Consider the following 15,615-nt stretch of genomic DNA (forward strand, 5'->3'; position numbering starts at 1 on the left):
TTTATGAGTACTCCTTAGGAGTTTTTTTTTTTTTTTTTTCTTTTTTTGAAGGGATTCTAAAATTTTAGAAAAGAGTCCTGTGGTCTGCTGTTTTGGACCTTCTGGGACTAAATTTAAAGACAATGATTAGGGGCTTCCCAAATGCCGAAATAGGTTCTAAGATTGCCTCAGTAGAAACAGATGTCTTATCCTTTGCCTTTTTTTTTTTTTTGGTTTTGTTTTGTTTTTTTTGCTATTTCAGGCCACACAGAGTAGGATTCTTTCTTTTATTCTCTAGGGTAAAGGAAAGAAGGGGTTGGGGGGCAGGTATCCTGTCTTCTTCTTGGGAAGCAGGGGAAGATATAGAACGCTTGGGTTGTGAATGGCTCAGGTGAATATGTTAAGGAGGGAGCAGTGAATCCTGGGTAGCAATGGCAGTAGTGAAGGCTGAGGGCAGATGCAGGAAAGCCAGAAGCCCAGAAAACTGCCAAGTTGTGGGAACTTCAATGCCTCAGGGCCTTGAGGAAGGCGTTGGGTTTCATCAGATACAATGAGGGCACTTGCAACCCAATTGTTTCTGTGAGCGCGCGGGCACACACACACACACACACACAGTTGTCCTAAGAATAAGAACACAAATGATCACGCTATGCTTTTTCTGCAGAATGTTAAGACGGTTGTCAGTGTTAAAATGCCCATCGCTACTGCTGGTCTCCACTGTCTTTAGGTCATCTTACTCCTCTCTCTGTCTCTAGGCCAACTTGGCAGCAGGATCACCTCCTTGGCAGCAATCTGAGTTTCTGTCAAGATGAACAGATGTCCTATTTCGGAGTATCCCGGGGGGCAGGGGTAGTCTGGGGAGGAAGAGCCACGGCTCCAGGGAGGGCGGGACTCTGGTGTGGGAGCCCTGCGTGGCTCGCGGCCACATCACCCACTCTGCTTAGCTGTGCTTCTCAGCGCAGGGGACCCTTCGGCCCTCGGAAACGACTTCTCCCGTGTGGAAATGGCATTATCTTCACCCACTGGACTTCAAAGAGAGAAAGCAGCCAGTATCCTGGGAAGCTAATCGGATTTATTTGGTTCTATCTTTCCCCTGGGACAGGGCGTAAAGAAGATATTTATGTATCTACATCTCACTAGGCCTGGTTTAGCCATGGAGGGAGATGAGCTTCTAGAGCTGAAAGCCATACACACTCCCACGCACGCCCGCTTGCTAACACCATGTCGCAGCTTGATCCGGCCCAGGGAGGCAGAGATTTGGAGGGCCCCATCACAGATCGGCTGTGCTCTGCATGGTGGAAAGGTTTGGCTCATAACCTTAAAAGAGCTCAAGAGATGGTTCAGTTGAAATTCAGTTTCCTCATCTATAAAATGGGGCCAGAAATACCTGACAGGCCTAGATGGCTTAAAAGAGGCCTACGAAAGAATGTTGTAAATGGCAATAAACCGGATTAACAACATGAATATCACTGTGTGCTTCTTGTGTGTGCGTGTGTGTGTCTGTGTGTGTGTGTGGGGGGGGGGGAATGCAGGATCAGAGGCTGTCGACTTACTCACAGTCAGCCTGGGGAACATTTTACTCTGAGTCATGCCTTCTGCATGTATCTGATGATCTTAGGAAAATTGCTTAACTTACCTAAACCTCTGTTTACTCATCTGTAATAGAACCCATTTCATAGAGTAGACTAAATGAGATTTTATGTATGTAGAAAATGTTGCATATATAATAAGCACTCAATAAATGTTCACTACCAATATTTTTATTTTGAATTAGGTACTTTCTTGTCAAGCCTAAGCGTGGACTTGGTCCATCAGACCTCTGGAAAGAAGTAGGCAGATTTACCTCATGTGCCAGCTGGCCGTGTATCTGTAAGTGGGACTCCACGGGAGCCTCCCCATCTGGGGAGATGGATTTGTACCAGTCCCTGCCTACCCCGAACCCTCACAACCAAAGAGCATAAAGCCAGATTGGGATCTGGTCGGCAAGTGTGGCTGTGGCCACGGAGACAAGCAAGCTAACTGGCTCTGATTTTCTGCAGAAAGCATTCTGTCCTCAGCTCTTTTGGATGCCGGAGTTCTCTGTAGCCTTGGGCAAAAAACCTAAATTTTTAGCATGTTTGTTACTACATGTGTCAAATATGAATTATGTGAAACTGCAGGTCTGTTTCGAGAATCAGTTGAGATGCCACATGTCCGTGACTCTCAATCTTTAGACTCATTTGGGATGAGGCCCAAGAATTTGAAAATTTTTTTTAAGATTTTATTTATTTGAGAGAGAGAGAGATCACAGAGGCAGAGGGAGAGGGAGAAGCAGACTCCCCGTTGAGCAGAGAGCCCGATGCGGGGCTGGATCCCAGGACCCTGGGATGATGACCTGAGCCAAAGGCAGCCGCTTAACCGACTGAGCCACCCAGGTACCCCAAGACTTTGAATTTCCAACAAGTACCCAGGTGATGCTGATGTTACTGGTCCCCCTACCCTGACATATATGCTTTGAGAACTTTCGGCACATTTGAGAGAATTACAAACGTGTGCTACATTAATGTTCCGTATACATCAAGGGAGCTTATCAGTTATGTATTGTTTCAAGGAAATGGACATAAAATTTTGATTCAGAGTTAGGGGGCCCTTACTGGACATATGAAAGAGATATTCTAGGACCCCCAAAGAGGTACCTAAGGGATTTTCAATCCCCAGAAAAACCTAAAGACATCAGATCAGACTCCTAATACAGTAAAGAACACCTCACCCAAGCTGGACGTGTGTGCTTCTGCTGTTGCCCACATTTTCGGGAATGGGCTCCCCAGAAGCAGAGCTTTGGACGGAAAAGAGCAGGGCCTGGGAGCTATTTGCTGGGAAGGGATGAGTGAATGGCTGTGGCCAAGAGCTCTGGCAGTATTCAAGGCAGCTGAGGAAGTGGCCCTCACAAGCTTCCTGGGAACCTGAACTGATTTTCTTTCCTGGGCGAAGTCAGGAGCCGGACACAGACCAGACTTCCATCCCCGACCTCCAGAGAGCCAAGCCCCAGGCCCGCATCAGGGGCCTGTGCTTATCAGCAGTAGGAGAATGGCAGTCCGGCCCAGTCCCACTCGGGAGAGGCGGGGACTTGAGCGGGGAGCATCCCAAGCAACAGACATTCAAGAAAGAAAGTGAAACTAATAGGGGGTGAGAAGCCTTTGGGGTTTCCCCCCAGGCCTCCTTTGGTATTCACTCAATCCCGAGTGGCCAGGTGGCAACAGCTTCTCTTAGGCCTAGCTCTCTGGAACATTTCAGTCTCTCCCCCGTGGCTGAGAGGGAACCCTGTTCTGGTGACTTCTAAAGGGCACGAAGGGAGGCCGGCATGTTTCCAATTAGCCTTCTGGCCTCCACACCCCGGCAGAGTTTATTTGTCTTGCTCTGTGGGCCACTCCTCTGGCCCTCGCTCCAGCTGCAGGCCCCTTTCAGGCTTGGCTTTGGGTTTCTCTCTGCCCGAGGGGGAGCCCCTGGAAGAAAACTTTCTCGTCTAGATCTGCACTTCACTCTCTCTCTGTCTGCATTTTGTGGTCGGCCTCACTTTATTTTATTAAGGAACTTAGAAGTTTAGAAGAGGCCCATGTGAAGGTCGGTTTCTGAGACCCTTTATCACCATCTTTTCACGGCCAGGCCTTTGCTTCTGAGCAGCCCCGTCTGTGGCTTCTGCTGTTCCTGGTCCGCCTCGCCTCCCTTCGCCATTCTTCTGTCGACTCCCCAGCTGTGTTAACCACCCTCCACTCCATCCCTGCAGCCCTTGGGTCCTATCCTCTGAGTAAGAAGACTGGCCTGAAAGCAGTTCCATACTCTTGCACAATCCCAGGGCTGGGATTAATTTGCAGTGTCCACTAAGACCAGGGTAGATCTTTCAGGCCAGCTACATCAAAGCACACCAACTGGCTGGAGGGAAATCTTTTTCTGAAAGGTTTTCAGGGCACTAGATAACTGTGTCCATCACTCTGGGGCACCTGCAGATGGCCTGTCTTAAATACCACCTGTGGATACCATCTATGTTTCTCTCTTTCAAGATGGGCCCATTTTTACATTTTTCTGGCTGAACGTAACACATATTATTTCAGAAACTCAGAAGAATTCAAGGCCATGGGTGTGTGTTTGAGAAACAGTTCAAGGCCTACTATATTCTTATTTAATTTTTTTTTTTTTTACCTTTTGAGGTATAATTGACAAATGAAATTGTAAGGTATTTAAAGTATGCACCATGATGATTTGAAATATGTATATCAAGGTCTACTTTCTTATGTTTATTCATGGAAACAACTAGCATTTCTATCAAGATTAGGAGACACAGAAGACTCTGTTTCTTCTTTTTTTCCCATAAGACTCTATTTCTTGAAATCATGGACAAATGTATCCAAGGAATCCTTCCTATCAATGGCATTTGGGTAAAGTGGCCATTCCTTCCTTCTTTCACGCATGCATTCTGCAAACATTCACTGAAGAAGACATTGAGGATTTAAAGGTAAGATGTAGCCATTGCCTTCAAGAAGCTTCTAGTCTTGGGTGTTATGCACAAACAATGAATCATGGAACACTTCATCTAAAACTAATGATGTAATGTATGGGGATTAACATAAGAATAAAAAAAAAGCTTCTAGTCTACTGCAATGGCGACAGGTGTATGGAAAGAGTACAGTAAAATATGCACATGCTATGCTGTTGCTCATTTACATTTGCGGATTTTCTAAAAGGTGGAAGAAGAGGGGAACGTGTGTATGCACACGTGTGCAACTTGTATGAATACATAGGCCTCTACAGTCGTTCAAACCCAAACTACTGGCCATGCTGTGGTGTGAAAGACATTAAATACGAGAAAGGGAAATTGACCAAGCAGGCTTCATTTTCCTAAGGCATGCTGTGAATGTGTACGAAAATCAACATCAGTAGATAACCATCGGATGTGATATTCCTTGGAAAGACAAGCAATTTGATATTTCATGGTGTTGATAACAAAGGTGGGTCAGGCTTGGGGATGGAACACTGATTGTATAATAAGCTGGGACTTTTAGCAAGGCCTGGTTCTTTTCACCAGCTGAATTTCCTTCTCTTTCTGGAAGGCCACCCACCCAGTCATACATCAGAGTCAAAGAATCATTGAAACTTGGAGTTGGAAGAGAGGTTGGCATGAAAGAATGGTTGAGAGTGAATGTTCTGTTGAATTGGACTATGTCTGCAGCCAAGCAAAGGGCTTAGACTCAAAGAATCAATGTCATTCACTGCCCTCTTCTAGACAATGGAGTCTGGTTGGTTGGATATGTCCTCTCAGCTTTTAGTCTCAACCCTCAGTTCCCCTCAAGCCTTTGAATGTAGAGAGTCTTAAGAGTCTAGAAGAGACAGCACATTTCTCTGCCTCTGGGGTATTTTCTACCACTTTTTTTTTTTTGCATTTTTTAGTGTTTTATAATAATGAGGCTTTCTAACATATAGAATCTCCGGGAAGAAGACCAAGATGGGTCAGGGCAAGGAGATGGCCAAGCCACTGGACTGCCCATCTGAAAAGGGAGGGCCACTCAGACTCGCTGGGAAACATCACCATGCCAAGGTGAGCCTTGCTTACCTCTGAAATATTGATCCGGCCCTCCTGGAAGGAGCAAGTGGTGGGGTCGTGAGTGCAGAGGTTCCGGTATTTGCACCAATGGCAGCGGAAGGCACTGTTGACGCAAGACAGGCACCTGCAAGGATGGAGATAGTAAGAGGCAAAAAGAAGGGAGCACACAGGGAAGGTAAGGGTGCCAGGTAGCCCATGTGTCATGATGGAAGTCGGTTATCCTAGTCTCTCTCTCTCAGGAGAGCTGATTATTTACATTTCCAGGAATTTTGCAAGTGGTTGGCATCATGTTTATAGCTTGGAATCAGCCATGGACAGAGTATTTACACCATAGAAATTGGCAAATGCTACATACTAGGGTTTTTTTCCTTGATTGCTGGTAGTTAAATATTTACCAGCACCCCACCACTAATAAGAGAATAGCTTGGAAGACATAAGACAGAAAAGCACGGGGATAGAAATTGGGCAGATAGGATTCCAGGCTTGCCAATGCCACTGGGGTCACCTTGAGTAAGTCACTTCACTTTCGGCATTGGAAGTTCTTCATCAGTCTGTAATAAAACTTTCCCGTCTGCTCCACAGGGCTGTTGAGCATCAAACAAGATAATGTGTAGGAAATGGTTTTGAAAGGTACAATGTTAAATGTGAGTGTTATTTTCAAGTGCTTAAATTACCTGTTATTTCAAGTTTTTAAGTCACATTTGAGTGTCAACGACTAGTTCAACCACCTGTGTTTCTGGGCTTTGGGGGAGTTAACAATATTAAATGGCAATTCTGTCTCACTCTCCAAGTAGCCAAGCATAGGCAGTAATATGTGTGGCTCATGCATTTCTTGCCAGGGTAAGCGCTTCTTTCCCTCTAGTTTTACCTGGGGGCTGTGTGTGACCAGACCATTAAAATGCCAGCGCCCCTAATCTAGCCTTTGACAACTAGACCAACCTGGAAGGGACACAGCCGGCTCTGCGATCTGGCGCCATCTGGTGGGCATTCTCTTTACATTTAGGTGGATGGGTCTCCATCCAGGGGGTGACTGGCTAATTTGCCACCCTGTTTTGGGTGCATTAGCACATCTACACCTCATCTTCCCCATGCTGATCAGTCTTATCCCCTTCCAGATATGCCCAAAATGATTGTGTTTCTGAGCTTAGGCCAGACTGACTGGTTCTGGCTAATATCTTATGATTCAGCAAGTAAATAATGAAAATGGACCAAGAATGATGAGATGGGGTTCTAAGCCTGGCTTTTCCACTGGCTAATTTTGTGACCTTCGCTGCAGCACTTATCCCCTGTGGGCCTCAGTTTACCATATTAAAAGCAGGGGACTGAACTTGATTCTGTGACTTTTTGCTATGGATGCCAGGAGTGGAGTAGGGGTAAGATAGTGTTTAGAAATAAAATGGAATCTTTGGGGTCAAGGAGACCTGCCTTTTTTTTTTTTTTTTTGGCTAAAACTTACTGCCTGTAACTGCATTTCTGTTGCCATAGCAATGCAAAGTGGTGACATCACACCGAACTGCCATGGAGATGAGGATGCTCTCACAAACAATGAGTTCTATCACCACTGTGTTGGAGTTTAGAAGGAGGTTGGGAGTTTCTTTCTCCAAGATGCTTGCATTTTCCTCAACAGGGTTAGCTGGGATTGGGACGCCGTGGTTAGTGGGCAATTTTGTTTATTTCAGCTTCTGCACTTACTGCCCTGCCCCCGCCCCAGGCCATTTTTACCACTTGTCCTGTCTTTCTCGGCACATCTATCCCCATTATCCCAATGGGGCTCAACTGTGCCTTCTTTCTTAACTACTTCGGAGATCCTACAGTTCCAGCAGCTGATTCCCGTCATAAAAATCAAGATCAGAGGAGGGGAGGCTCGGGAGGACTGACTCATTTGTCTCTTTTAATGGCTGAAGATTCCTTTCAGGGATAGCTGCAAACAGACCCTCTCCCCATGTGGATTGCTGAGCCCATCTTGTCCATAGCCTGGACCCTACAGACATGATGCCTTGGAGTTATGCAGACCTCAGAGTATTCCTGTCCTAAGAAATGGGAAGGATGGGTCCATAGACTATCCCCAGCGATTGCTCCCTCTGGTGTGCCATTGTTGCTTGATATCTCTATCCTTGTGGAATGTTCATGGTCACTGGTCCAGTGGCCTTTATGTGGCCCTATTACAGAGACCTATTTCCCTCTTTCTAAACCAGGCGGTATAGAGTTCCCAGTTCGTATGGAAGGAGTCTCAGTTTCTCTTCCAGCGAAGATAGAAACTAAATATGGGTCTCTATTCCTGCCCAGCTGTAGAAGTTCTTAGCTTGTGGGCACCAGTGATAAGTGTCCCACTGCTGGAGATGGCTGGTGAGGTCAGCTGGGCTCTACTCAAGCCCCTCTAGAGGCCGCCGGTTTCCCCCTCCTCTTTAAAAAGTCAAAGGCTGGGTCTGGATCACAGTGGAGTGAAAGTCTCCTCTCCCCCTCCCAGCCTGGGGCCCTTATGGCATGTCCTCCTCTCGGGTAGCTGTGTGCATAGCTGCCTTTTACCTCCGAGTCCCTCTCCGCTTGCTCATGGAGGATGTGTCTAAACTCCATTCACTGTCTATCTCTACGTTCAAAGCCACCACCAGCTGGTCTAAAATGGAGAACTTTTCTTATGGTCCTTGGACCACGACCTTCATCTTCATGTCAAACTTTCTTTTTACCGTCTTAGCTTGAGAATTGGGGGTAGGGTTGTAGGGGAGTCAGGCAAGGGAGTCTGGATGACATCAGAGGCTGTGGACAGTGAATGCCATTCTGTTTAATATAACTGAATAAACTGAACAGAACTGAAAAGGAACATTTATGGAGAGCTTACTCTGTCCCAGACAGTGTGCCAGGTCCCGTGGGGAGACTGAGAGGTGAAACCAACATGGCTGGAGCTTAGAGAACCCCCGACACCCGTATCCAGGCCCCGGGATGCTTACAGTTGGTGAGCACTGCAGTTGTAGAACTTGAACTCGGTGCTGACAAATATCTTCCCTGTCTCCTTGGATCTCAGCTGCAGCTCTAGCCCAAACCAATCTGGGGGAAAAAAAGGAGAGGGTAACAACCTGGGCGCCCAGTGGAGAATCTGAGGGTAATCCATGAAGCCACTCCAGGGCTCTCTTGGGGCACAGATGGTAGATGAAAATTGCCTGAGAGTCCCTTTGGTCCTGTTGAGACACCCGTCACTGGGACCCAGCCACCCCCACTCCCCCTTTTAGGGGAAACGGAATGAATCACATCCCACAGAAACCCTTGCTTTGGTCAGGCATGTTCAGTTACTGAAAGACTTTCAGAAATACTAGGCCAGAACCCCTCAAACCCCCAGTTCCATGGGGAGACCACTGAAAATCACTGGCTGGAGCCACTGATATTCCTTGAAGGGAAGGGAAGTCTGGAAAAACTCTCTGCACATGGTGAAGACTTAACCGAAGTTGGAGCAAGGGATTTCCTTCTTTCTGAATTTTGCTCTGGGACATGACAAGGAGCTTTCAAACTCAAACAAGTTACATAAGCCCACATTAGCATCTGTGATATGAAGGCTCGGGCAGGCAACTTTGGTGCTGGTACTCGCCACCCCATCCCCTGCGCCCTCTACTTGCTACCCCTTCCACTTTGTACTCTACTCTTGACCATTCTGGTAGGGCAGCCCCTGGCATGTGACTTTCATGGCGCTCACTTCTTACCTTGATCCAGAGGGATGACAGGGACATCCTTGGGCCCTGGTGAGATGCAGATGACCTGGCTCCCAGACACCTGTCCCTCCACCTCGGTCAGGTTCCCAAAGGCACAGGAGATGCCCACAGACAGGTCAGGAGCATCACTCACAACCAGGCTGAGCTGTGGGAGGAGCAAAGAGGCTCAGGAGCAAAAAACGATGCCATAGGAAGAATCCTAAGGGCTCCGGAGACCAGAGCTCCAGGCCTGGCCCTGCTGTGGCCTGCTTGCGGACTAATGTCCCCTGAGCTCATCTCTAAGGAAGGACATTGGTCTAGTGATCTTCTGGCTTTGACAATTACAAGAGTGCAGAGTCAGTGGGTCTTTATTAATATCACTGTGCATTTATTTTTCAGTCTTGGCCAGCATCAGAAAGGACTGGGTGAGGGGGCCTAGAGGGAAAGGTACCAAAATCCACCTCAGACCTCGTCATTCTGACATGAAACCATGACCCTGGAAAGCAAATCACGAGCTGAGCCCTTTGCAAACAAGCCTTAACACTGGCTTACCGATCTCGAGGTCTACCAGGTTGGCGGGAGACAGTGAGCTCCTCACCCTGGCTATGATTCAGGCGCTGCTTATCAGGATGCCAAGTGTCCTAGGGTTTCTGCCTCTCTGTCCTCCCAACCCCAGGCGCCCTGCTTGCTGACAGCCCCCCTCCAGTAGGGCAGTGGCTTCACAAGGAGCTGTGGGGACCAGAGAAAGCAAGGAACGTGGACACCAACGGCTTGGATGATGTCTGCTGCTGCCTGTGGATTCCAATGATCTAGGCCAGCACTTTGCGGCTTTTTCAAGTTTGCATACCATCCTTTGAATGGTAAAAATACCACTGACGGCCAGAAATGAGTTTGTTCGCAATGACCACAATAGAACATCTAAGTGATATTTGACACAATAGGTAAAAAATGCCCCTGGCCTCCTCTAGCAACAGGGGGTGACCATAAGGGTTCATGGCAACAATACCCGCCCCCCCCAGAGCCTTCAAGTTGGGAGCCACAGTGTAGGTAGGTCTCCCATTGTCTTCCTGACAACACCTGGCTGTATTTATTTGCAGAGGTTTCTCACTCACAATGAGTGTCACCTAGCCTCTCCAAACATTTGTTTGCTGCTGAATCCCTGCCCCAGTTTCGTTTCCATGGGGCCAAGAGACTTAGGTACAAATTCCCCTATTTGTTCCCTCGGCTCCGTGGGAGCCAAAACCTCCTAGTGGGGGTGAATGAACAGAAATCTTGGAAGGTTCATTAACTAATTAACATCCGTAAATGCTCACAAAACCTTCAGAATGAAATAATCGTGCAGGACCTAAGGACATGAAATATTTGGGGTTGTACCTCGACAGGTGGTTAAGGGTTGTTTTATTCTCTTTAATATTCTCTTCAAGTACATACCGACTGTTACTTAAGCCTCAGTCTCTTTGTCTCTGTCTGTCTCTCCTCTCTCTCTTTCTCTCTCTCTCACACACACCACACACACACACACACACACACACACACAAAGGCAACTCTAAGGTCTGTGTGAAAAACCGCATGAGATAGAGGAATGTAAATAGAGCATATAACAAACAATGTGTTATTTAGTATCGGATTGCACTATGTTGTAAATGTTTGTTACTAAATGCAGAATCTAGATTTACAAAACAGATCAATGGGTAATGAGTTTGCAGGGAATACAGAGAATGACTGTGCCCTTTACAATAGGAGCTACCATAGGTTTTGTATAAACACAGTTTCCTTGGAGCATTTAAAGTGTGATCCAGTGACAGATACACGTGCAAGTGTTGAAGGAACACGCGCACACCACGTGTGTGCTCTGTGCTCCCCACCAGCCCCCGGGATACGTTTCTTACCCGCCGGCTGTGTTCAGACACTGAGATGCTGCTGGGATGCACCTCGAGGCTCATGCACTGGCTGATGCTGGCTGCAAATCGATTAGGTTCCCAGGCCCTCTGGCACTTGTCCCTGCGGGAGCACCTGCCACAGACACAGATGCACAAGAGGTCAGGCCTCTGAGACCCATCTGTTTGGCTCCACTGTCCCCTGGAGGTGGGGGGGTTAAGAGGGGTTTGCTGCTCTGAGGCTCTTGGCTTGTCTTCTCATTACACTTTTCACTTACCCCAGAGGGCTTCGGTGACTCCCCGATGGTCCTGATCACAGGTAAACACAGACTAAGAGGGAGTTGGATTAACCCCCAATATGAGAGGTACAGTTTAGACATAAAGAATAGCTCCTGGGGGCGCCTGGGTGGCTCAGTCGGTTAAGCGTCTGCCTTCGGCTCAGGTCATGATCTCAGGGTCCTGGGATTGAGCCCCGCATGGGGCTTCCTGCTCAGCCAGGAGCCTGCTTCTCCCTCTCCTCCCTGCTCCTGCTCTCTGTCGCTATCTCTGTCTCTCTCTTTCAAATAAATAAATAAAATCTTAAAAAAAAAAAACAAAACAACCTCTGACTCTTGATTTTGGCTCAGGTCATGATCTCAAGGTCCTGGGATGGAGCCCTGGGTGGGGCTCCGTGCTCAGCGGGGAGTCTGCTTGAGATTCTCTCTCTCTTTCTCCCTTTGCCCCTCTCCCTGCTCCCTTGCTCTCATGATCACTCTCTCAAATAAATAACTCTTTTAAAAAAAAGAAAATGGCTTTTTAGCCCTTATAATAATAATATTAATGATGATGACTATTAATGTTATTATTCTACTCCAAAAAGATGTCAGACGCGGGACAGGTCTTCACCGTGTGGGACAGCGTACATGTGATCTTGTGGCTGGACTCATGGCTCTCTGAAGGCAGGGGCCATGTTTTATTCATTGAGATATTCTCCCTGTCACATGCTATATTTTAAATAAGTATTTGCGGTGTGAAATAATGCCTGGAGACAAAGAGGCAGCCCAGGAGGGGCAGCCAGGGCTGCCTCCGTCAGAAAGCCGTGTGGCCGTCTCTCCCAACAGCTTCATCTCTGCCCGGGCGGCAGGTGGGCATGGTGACGCCTGCATGCAAGAGCATCTTCTCGCCACCTGTGTCACATGGGAACACACTCCAGGGCTGGTGCTTCTCCAGACCAACTAGCCCCTGACATACCACAAGATGCCACAATCAGGCAGTGATTCCTACCCAAAGTCCCCCCGCCCCTCCCCTCTTCCTTTCCAGGCACATAATGGATCTAAATATGAATGCTGTCAAAGAAAAGAATTATTGAGGTTTAAGTGAATCCTTAAGATAGCTCTAAAGTGAGCTCTTGACTGGAGCCTTTATCTCATTGACTCGCTGAAATGGCTCTTTTTTATCATACTATTTATGGCAACAGCCCTAACAGAGATAAATAGCCTCGGAGACACTGACACACTTGCAGGAGCAAGGCAAACAGAAGAGACAGGAAGGTTTCAAATCCCCCCGGACCCAGAGCCTCTTCAGCAATCTCCCTGGGCCCCTGCCTCCAGTCCAGCGTGTGCGCCGGGGAACTGCAAGTGGGCCCGCCAACGCCTTCCCGTTACCGAGGCAGGCCCCTGGGGGCGGGGGCGAGGGCATGGCAGGGGGCTGCTGACCACCAGAAGGACCTAAGAGGAGAAAGCTCTGGGTGGAAAGAGGAAGAAGCTCGTTCCTAAGTGCTCTTGGCAGGCAGAGTGGCTGGAAGGAGAGGTGTGCCCCATCGGTGGGAGGGCTTCCCTGCCACAGGTAGGGAGTTCAGAGGACAGAGGAAATCGGAGACCATCCTGATGCCACAGCCCACCCGGACAGGAGGATGACAGGGGTGGTGTGGGGCCACCGGGAGACTCGAGCACTGTGACAGGTTAATAGGCTCAAGCACAAGCCGGGGAACACGGTTGTCCTTGCTGTTGAATTAATGACAATCCCCCATCTGTAAGGGGTGTGTTCCACCTGTGAGAAGAGCCACTGGCTCAGAGGCTGGGAGGGCAGGGCAGGGAGCAGGGGAGTGGGAGGTGTGGCTGGGCATGCGCACTGCACAAGGAGAGGGCATGTAGCCTGGGACACTTGGCACGGAGTGGGGGCAGCAGTCAGGGTCCTGGGAGGAAGAAATCCTCCTGATGAGAGGTTCAGCTGGCTGGCCCATCAGCCGCACTGAGGGGAAACACATGGCTATCCACCTCTGCGATTCCTGGGCCATCCGCATCTTGTCTGACCGAAACGGCGACTCACTGCCTTGGTTCTGGCAAGAACATTTTCTGCAAAACTTCTTGAGGAGAGTCGCTTACCTCCAAACCCAAGCAGGGAACCCAGTAGTTGTGGGCTCAAATCCAGTCCAGATTTTGTATCTGTGAGGCGCCTGCTTCCCTCCCTCCCTCCCTAGCCCTTGCAACACCTGCTGCAGAGGCTGGAAGCCAAGAGCTATTGTGCAGGACCCTGAACTCTGGCCCCCCGCCCCCTCCGCCTCCACCCCAAACCCGGCACATTTCATGGAGATGCGCTGCTGGCTGGCACTGAGCCACGGAGCTTCCAACTCCACTGGGGAACAGAATTCCCAGCCAGGTCCCGCCTTTGGGTTTTCACCCTCTTCTCTCCCTCCGCGGCCCTTCAAATTAGGAAGTTTAAGTGTGATTTTGCATTTCTATTGAGCTGGTATTCAATGGCCAGGATGTATCTGAATAGGGGTGTGAGGCTAGTTAGAATGAGATGCAGACTTCTTAAAATCATGAATTAATGAGGCCAGAAGGGTCCTCCCAAAGGTTCAGAGTTCATAATAATTATTTTGATTTGTATAGCCTATTCTGGGCTTCCTTATTTCCAAAGCATTTATTATTTCACTTAATCCTCACAGTGTACCTGCGAGGTAGGCATTAGCCCTATTCAGGGCTGGGGAAGTGGAGGCCCAGAGTTGTCAGTGACCATCCAGGGTCACACAGCAGCTCACTGGAGTCCAGATGCACACCCTCCACCCGCCCCCCCAACAGTGCACTACCATCTGCACGCTGGTGGCAGGATGCACTGAGGAGGTTCTGGGCAAACCTAGAGAATTCTACAGCTTCCCTGGTGAGTTCTTCTGGTACCACCACCCTTCCCAGTGTTGACAAGGTGCAGACGCGGGAGCAGGCGGGAGGGCAGAATTTAGAAGTGAAACGAGAGGCAAAGGCACGACCCTGGGAAAGAAGGACCCCTGCCCGCCCGTGGCCTCTCTTCCTGCTCTCCAACCTAGATGAGAATTATTGGAAATTCCCCTTGCCCTGGAAACCACGGTCACATCCTCATCAACAGTCCCAGGAAAGCACCTGGTCATCTGCATTCCAGGCCTGTTTTCAGAACGATCCCCAACTTACATATTGTGCAGGGCACACCAGCCACAGTGAGGGTCCCCCGAGCTCAGACATTCCCCACAGGTCGTGTACTGCTCACAGGATTCCACGGGGACCCTGGTGATCTGGCAGAGAGATGAAAGAGAGCACAGTTAGATCAGGGAGTGATGACTGGCTGATGTGTGTTCACACTCACCTACACCTACCTGCAGTTACCCTGTCACCGCCCCTAAAGAGGTGACACTGGGCGGGGGGGGGGCGGGCAGGAGTCAATGGCCTCTCTCACTTGTTTGCCTGGTGCAATGGGGGTACAGCTAAGGGAATGTGTTTCTGGGGTGGCTGGCCCAAGGCTGCTTCTTGCCTTCACCAGGGGCAGAAGCAAATCTTCCTGTCTCTATCTGCCCACCACTCAAGTCCTTTTGAGAGCTTGCCATGTTCGTGAAAATGGTTAACTCCGTTGAAAGCCTATTGAGTGCCACCAACTTGTCTCTGAAGGGCTTTCAGCTGGGCTTGGGCTGAGACATCCTGCCCACACAGAAAACATTTAAAAAGGGAGAGAAGGAGAAACTATTCCTATCCAATAATATTCATCGTATGGCACAGTCTCTTTACATCCAACCAAACATACCACCTGGATCCAATTATCCCATTCTCTGATGTCTGCATTCAATTTTTTCTAGTAAATCTAACATCCTTTGAAAAGTCTGGCTAAATGGGAACATCCACAGAGATGAGCTGCCTGTCTGAGTCCGTCTTGCTGGGGAAAGTGGGAATTTACAGATCAAGTCCCTGCCCCCCACCCCAAGGATGCAGCCCCAGCGAACTCCTGCCAGTTGCCCCGTGGGGCCCTGCAGGGCCTTGAGATGGGCCTGTTTGGACCCGACACCACCACCTGTCCGCGTGTGACGTTCAGGCCAGGTAAGGGGGTCAGAAGATTGAAGTCTTCCATTTGCGATACTAGGTACTGCTGCGGGTTGGAGCCGGAGGCTGCTGGGCTGCAAAACCATTTGCTGGGCTGGGGCTGGGCTCTCCTTTGTCAGGGCAGAGAGGTCCCCCACCCACCGGATGTGTGATCGCAAGTGCAAACCCACAACCCAGGGTCCAGCCAC

The 15,615-nt window shown here is 49.0% G+C and overlaps 1 protein-coding gene across 1 annotated transcript in view; it reads right to left on the bottom strand.

The window, feature by feature from the left end:
• PLXNA2 (plexin A2) overlaps positions 1-15,615 on the bottom strand; it is a 211,421-nt gene that overhangs the window by 64,170 nt on the left and 131,636 nt on the right. Inside the window, exons 5-9 of the mRNA XM_035010443.1 lie at positions 14,531-14,631; positions 11,121-11,244; positions 9,244-9,397; positions 8,500-8,596; positions 5,564-5,678 (exon numbers count right to left, since the gene is read on the bottom strand). Coding sequence (XP_034866334.1) covers positions 5,564-5,678; positions 8,500-8,596; positions 9,244-9,397; positions 11,121-11,244; positions 14,531-14,631 — 591 coding nt within the window. The remainder of the gene's footprint in view (positions 1-5,563; positions 5,679-8,499; positions 8,597-9,243; positions 9,398-11,120; positions 11,245-14,530; positions 14,632-15,615) is intronic.

The sequence above is a fragment of the Mirounga leonina genome, unplaced genomic scaffold (assembly GCF_011800145.1).
Source record: "Mirounga leonina isolate KUSES-001 unplaced genomic scaffold, KU_Mleo_1.0 Mir_154, whole genome shotgun sequence".
NCBI classification, from domain to species: Eukaryota; Metazoa; Chordata; class Mammalia; order Carnivora; family Phocidae; genus Mirounga; species Mirounga leonina.